General features: G+C 33.8%; 1 protein-coding gene across 3 annotated transcripts in view; it reads left to right on the top strand.

Annotated features, from left to right (window-relative positions):
• The window catches only part of LOC112500104 (F-box/LRR-repeat protein 15-like), a 36746-nt gene extending 36091 nt beyond the window's left edge, over positions 1-655 (top strand). For all 3 annotated transcript variants that reach the window (XM_025103401.1, XM_025103402.1, XM_025103403.1), the window contains one exon: positions 427-655. In XM_025103401.1, the coding sequence (XP_024959169.1) occupies positions 427-510 (84 nt within the window). In that variant the 3' untranslated portion in view covers positions 511-655. The remainder of the gene's footprint in view (positions 1-426) is intronic.
• Positions 656-6235: the final 5580 nt, after the last annotated feature.

Here is a 6235-nt window from a genome sequence, read left to right on the forward strand (position 1 = left end):
GAGCGAGAAAAGAGAGAGACCGAGAGAGAAAAGCGAGAGAGAAAAGAGAGAGACCGAGAGAAGAAGTCTGAACTAAGTTTAGATTTAGATTTAGACCTAATTTACTAAGCAGCCCAAAAAATAAGCCCATGGAATTAAAAAAAAAGCCCAAATTTTAACCCTTGTAAAAATCGGAATATCGGACCGATTTTTCACTAAAATATCGCTCAAAATATCGCCAAATATCGCCGATAATATCGTTGGCGATATTTTGGCCGATTTTTTATGACCGATTTTTTTTTTCGAGCGATATCCGATATATCGGCAATATATTGCGATTTTGACAGCATAGATTATGAGAACTTCCATTCTACGTAAGAACGAAAAAGTACGTGTTGAGGTTATTGTGTTGTAACTGATGTTTTGGTTTTGGAACACAAATAATAGATAACCCCGGTGAGCATGGGAGGGAGATTACGGACCGCATGTCCGAGCTTGAAACGTATATACAGCAGTGTGGTGACATCTTGAGGTCAAACCTTTCGACAACATTTGTTCTACATTGTTGATTGTAAATATCTTAATTGTTATTGTTCTCTTCTTTTTTTTCTGGGTAATTTGGATTTGTTTCAAAAGATATCGGGTGTGTAATAAAGTGTTTTTTATCATAATTTATTTATGCGGAGTTTTTTCGAAATCTATAGATCTGTTTGTTGTTTGAAATCGTAGGCAATAGGCCATGGTTAAAGGTGTAAGTTATTCAAATGTTTGTTGCAGGGAGTGGTTGAAGAGGGTGGGTGGTTTTATGCCGTTTGGTTGTTGTCATGTTTGTTTTGATAGCATAGAGATATTTGTCTATTTGGCTGTCATATACTTCCTTAAATCATTTGTTTTTAATACAGCAAATTAAAATCTTTTGTAAGGTTTAAATCCTTTCCTTTATGGATGTTGGGTTACTGGATATTGCTTTATGACCCTTTAGTGATCTATCATTACTGTTTTTGGTTTGTTAAAGGTCAATTAAGGAAAATTAACAGAAACAATTATTTTGACCAGATCAATCCACTTTTAGGGGCTGTTTACCAAACGCTTACTGGGTAAGTGCTTACCAAGTCACATTACCTTACCGGATGAATATGACAAGGACCAAAAATCTTAGCCGGTAAGAACAAGACAACGAACAAGAGTCTTACCGTGTAAGTGAAGGTGACGATTCTTACCATGATAAGAGCTTACCAAGTAAATTATTGCATACGGTGTTTTCGTGGAGTAAAATCTTACCCGATAAGTAAGTAATGGTGTTGAATTTTACCTGTAAACACTTATCGAGTAAGTTTTTGGTAAATGACCCCTTAATCATTCTTTTTCCAGTATTTTAACAAAATTACTGTCTTCACAAGTAATACATCCTCAATGTATGGAGACACCAAAAATGAAAAATAAAACGAAATTTTTTATTGGATCCGCAAGTAACACATCACAAGTCCCACACCCGCACTTCTTAGGATGTCCACTTAGGGGAAATAATAGGAACCTGAAGGGCATGAAGGCAAGCTTGATCATGTAAACCCAGAAACATTATCCTCTATAATGTAATGTGCTTTCAATACCAATAAAAAGTAATTACCTGGGATGCCTGTACCATAAGAAATTGCGAATTAGGTCAGGGTGGCTGGTGGTTTCGGGATCTCGTGGAACACCAAAATAGCCTTTAAAGAGAAGTTGACTTATGCTCATTGTTTGCATTATATATATACTTTCTTTTTCTTAAGACATCCTTCCGCAAGTTACGAGTTGGGTTACGGAAGTATAGACTTTTTGGTGAGTATAGCAGAGAATTGGTTAAGAAGTAAATGCAATCGGTCAAAAAGACTATTTTGGTCAACTTTCCTATTGTAAATCAATCTAATGACTACAGGGCAAACTGGTGAATGTACCAGATTATTAATTAATTGGTCCCCGAAATTAATCGGTCATTCTCGTGGAAATGTAACTGTTGTTATAATTAATATGTCTAGGCTTGATATTATTTTTCAGAATTTTTTTTTTTTTGATATTTTAAATAAATGTCACATTTATTAACTTTTCATTATAAATTTTATGTGTCTAATAGGATTATTTATTTATTCACGATAGGATTATTTATTTATTCACAACTTGTTTAAAGAATATTTCATTTTTATTATCCTCACAAGTTGTATATTTAATCATTAAAAACTCCCAATTTTGGGCTTTGGGCTTCTAGAAAACAAATGATTTTTTTCATTTGGAGCTCTTGAAAGTGTATTGATTTGTATGAACAAATCACTAACGTAAGCATTTACTTATACTTTCAATTAAAAAAAGTTAAAAATGTTCACATGAATAAGACAAAAAGAGGTTAAGGTAACAAATTATTTAACTGGTCCATCTTAAAAAATCGTAATCACTAACAAGCGATGAGACTATTAGTAACCAGTCTTGGACCTCTTATAACCTGTCTCAAGTTGTCTTAGGTTTCAAGCCTACTTACCTATCTTTAAGGCCAAAGCTAAGCTTGTAGGATTGTAGAGAAAGCTATTGTTATAGGACTTGACCAAACATCTCACGACACGAGCTGGTGATAGCCATGCAACACCAATTGAGTTGCCTTATCTATAGATGTGAGAAACCATCATGCCAGAAGAGCGGGCAAGTAAGTACAGGAACAAACCTGGAGTAAAAGGGAAACTAGATACTGACTTTAGTTGATCGAGAGCTTTGTTCAATTGCCAACTAGACTTAACGAAGTTCAAATCATTTATATCTTGTAGATACTAGCATAATATTTCCAATTCATAGATCTACGCATGCCCACAATAGTAGTACCCACTCTACAACCGGAGTGGTTAATAATGCACGTAAGTATGATGATATTGAGCCATGCGGCTCTTTTTTTGTAGATCATTATTATCAGTAGCACTTCTAGTCATTACATTTAGAAATATTTTTATAGGTGACTATGTTGTTTTTGTTTTGTCATAATATTTTAAGCAGTTCAATAGCAAATATTAAATAAAAGAGTAAGAGGAAGAGATATGACACTGAAAGTTTAAGTGGATCGAACAAACACCCGTCCAAATTAGCTCATTGGACTTCTTTCAACACTCTTTCCACAATAACTAAATACTTCTTTTAAGGCAGAGTGATACCAATACAGTTCTTGAGTTTCTTTCACTTGTCAAAGCTTCATTGAGCTTTAAGATGATTTACCAATGTTGTGATAACCAGGTATCCAGATATAAAAGTTTGGGGTGATTTTTGAAAGGTGATGGTAAGTGGAAGGGTTTAATGTGTTAATATGTTTAAAATGTTATTATATATGAGATATTTGTCTTATCTTATGGGTAAGTGTGATTAATTATTTTAAAAACCTTCATCACCTCATTGTTTTGAAATAGTATTATTATGAGATAAATGTCTATTATCTCATTGGGATGTGAATGAAGTAGATAAGAAGGATAAAATAAGCTTTTACTGTGTATGTGCTCTTGTATGAAAAAGAAAACAAACCTGTAAGAGAAAAGAAGAAAAGTTGATTCTGTGATTTCTGTTTGAAATCTTCTTGTTGTGTTAATTCATCTTCATCTACGTGAAAATAAGGTGAGTTTAGTTTATTAACTTTCCTTATTTGGTATTTGGAATTTGAACCGTATGGTTCTTACGTGAGGATGATGATAAAACTGTTTTTGGATGCTATTTAAGCATGATGATGGAATTGGGAATAAAACCTTATGGTTCTTTATATGAATTATTGTTATGAAACTGTTTTGATGTTATTATTATTGGCAAAATGGTGGTTTTTATCATGATTATATCATGTGACGTGATAAAGGTGACATAATCAGGAGCTGTGTAAATTTGTAATAAGGTTGGCATAATCAGGAGCTGGGTAAATTTGTAATAAGAGTGGCATAATCAAGAGTTGGGTAAATTTGTGATAAGGGTGGCATAATCAATTTTTGGAGATGATGATCTTTTTATCATGGGATTTTGTTATCGCATCCTTATGATGCGATGATCATGAGTTATCGCATATGTGTGATGCGAGGACTTGGGTTATCATATCCTGTTGATGTGATGAAATGATTTGTTTTAAAGGAATCACAGGGGCTATGGTTGAACAGAGGGCCTCTAGTTGACTTGGTTTCTAGATGACTTTACTTATGTTGTTATTTGAATCTTGGAAAATATTCTAATGCATGTTTAAGGAACCAGAGGGGCTTGGGTTGATCTTCATACTTAATCAGAGGGTATGGTTGTAGTTGGAATTCATTCTTTAAGTATTCTTGACCCAGAGGCTCTAGATAAATGAACCCGAGGCTTTGGTTGGCCAAAGGGAGCTCTGGTTGGTAAGACCAAAGGGCCTCTGGTTGCCCCTTGCTTCTGGTTGGCCTTGTCTTTTTATGTTGGCCTTACTTCTGGGCTAAGTAGGAGACCCAGAGGCTCTGAATGTATAATGCATAGGCTTTGTGTCTGGGAGTGGAGCTCTGTATTCAAGTACTTGGCTATTTGTACGCAAGGCTTTGGTCTTCATACCCTCTATGAGCTCTTGGTTCTAGGACTTGCTTTTGTGTTGGCCTTGCTTCTAATTGGCCTTGTCTTTGGTTGGCTTGCTCTGCTCCTAAAGAACCAGAGGGGCTCTAGGTGGTCTTGCTCTGTATGATGCAAGTTTTAACTGAAGAATAACTCTGAAGAATGACTCTTCAGACTTATAACTCTGAAGTGCAACTCTGAGGTATAACTCTGAAGAATGACTATTCAGACTTATAACTCTAAAGTACAACTCTGAAGTATAACTCTAAAGAATGATTCTTCAGACTTATAACTCTGAAGTTTGAAGTCTTCATTTTTAGACTTAGCCAACCCTAAGTCTGAAGTCTTCATTTTCAGACTTAGCCTAACCGAAGTCTGAAGTCTTCATTTTCAGACTTCCATACCCAAATTTCTTTAATAAGTACATTTTAATTATCACATTTAATTGTGCTGCAATTTATGGCACAAACTTTGAGGTTGCTTGACTTCACCTCACTCTGCTCAAGGCGACGTTTTGGCTATGAATCTTTGGGCTTTCGAGAAAAATAGTCCCTAGGACTTATGCCTTGTATTGGCAATTGCTGTCATAAAATTCATTGACTTTAGATATCCATCGATGATATGATTTAGTGAATATGTCTCCATCGATATATTTGGTTCAAGAAGACAAGATGACATTTTTGCTAAGATTTATTAAAATAGAGTTATCACACATAATTATGATATCAAATCTACAAACATAGATGTTTGTTTCCTCCATAGTACGTGTACACATGCTCTTCGTATCCGGTCATGACATACTCGGCTTCCTTTGTTGACAGAGTCATGGAGTTTGACTTCTTTAAACACCAATATGTAAGAGAGAGTCTCACATATTCTGTTTATGATTTATGTATCGACTAATTGTTTAATATGTAATGCTGGAAACAAAGGTGGTTACAGAAAAATTTCCAAACGTGCAACATAAAATAAAACAAAATTTAGTGATAAAAAGTATCGTTTCTAACAAAAAGAATATACAAATTGTTTTCTACAATAGTTTAGTGGTATCTTTATCTTTCGTTTATGTTGTTACCAAAAAATTAAAATAAACTAAAAATATTCAAATTTGCAATAACGCTACCAATAAACAACAACAATTTTTTGTTAACTTACGAAAGTATATACAAATTATACTTTCTAGAACCTTTATTTTTTACTTTAGTTTCCTGTTTGTTCCACATAAAAATCGGTTCAAATATGAAACAATGATCGTTTGTTATGTTAACATATTGCTTCTAGTGTGTTTGTCTTAATAGAAACTCTAATCATGTCCTTGTTCCAGATATTGATGGTCTAACAAAGCATCTGTCTTGTCGAGTTGTAGGTATTTTTCTGCATTAGTTAACTTGAAATTTAAAATGATAGGAATAGCCCGGTCCAAAAGAGTTATGTTCCCAACAATGTTGATTAACTTCTTGAATGTTAGGGGGTTCTCAAGAGTAGTTTATGCAACCAATTGTCATGACAACAACAATTTTATGGATTAAATAATTTGAGAAAAATCATCAAATATGTAGAGTACTTGGTGATCGGATAAGTCCGGTGCATTTACGTCAATAACTAAATTAAATAAATTAAGAAGCTTTCAGAATTGCAAGGATGGATATATATATATATATATATATATATATATATATATATATATATATATATATATATA

Source organism: Cynara cardunculus, assembly GCF_001531365.2.
Source record: "Cynara cardunculus var. scolymus isolate 2C chromosome LG 17, CcrdV1, whole genome shotgun sequence".
Taxonomy (NCBI): Eukaryota; Viridiplantae; Streptophyta; class Magnoliopsida; order Asterales; family Asteraceae; genus Cynara; species Cynara cardunculus.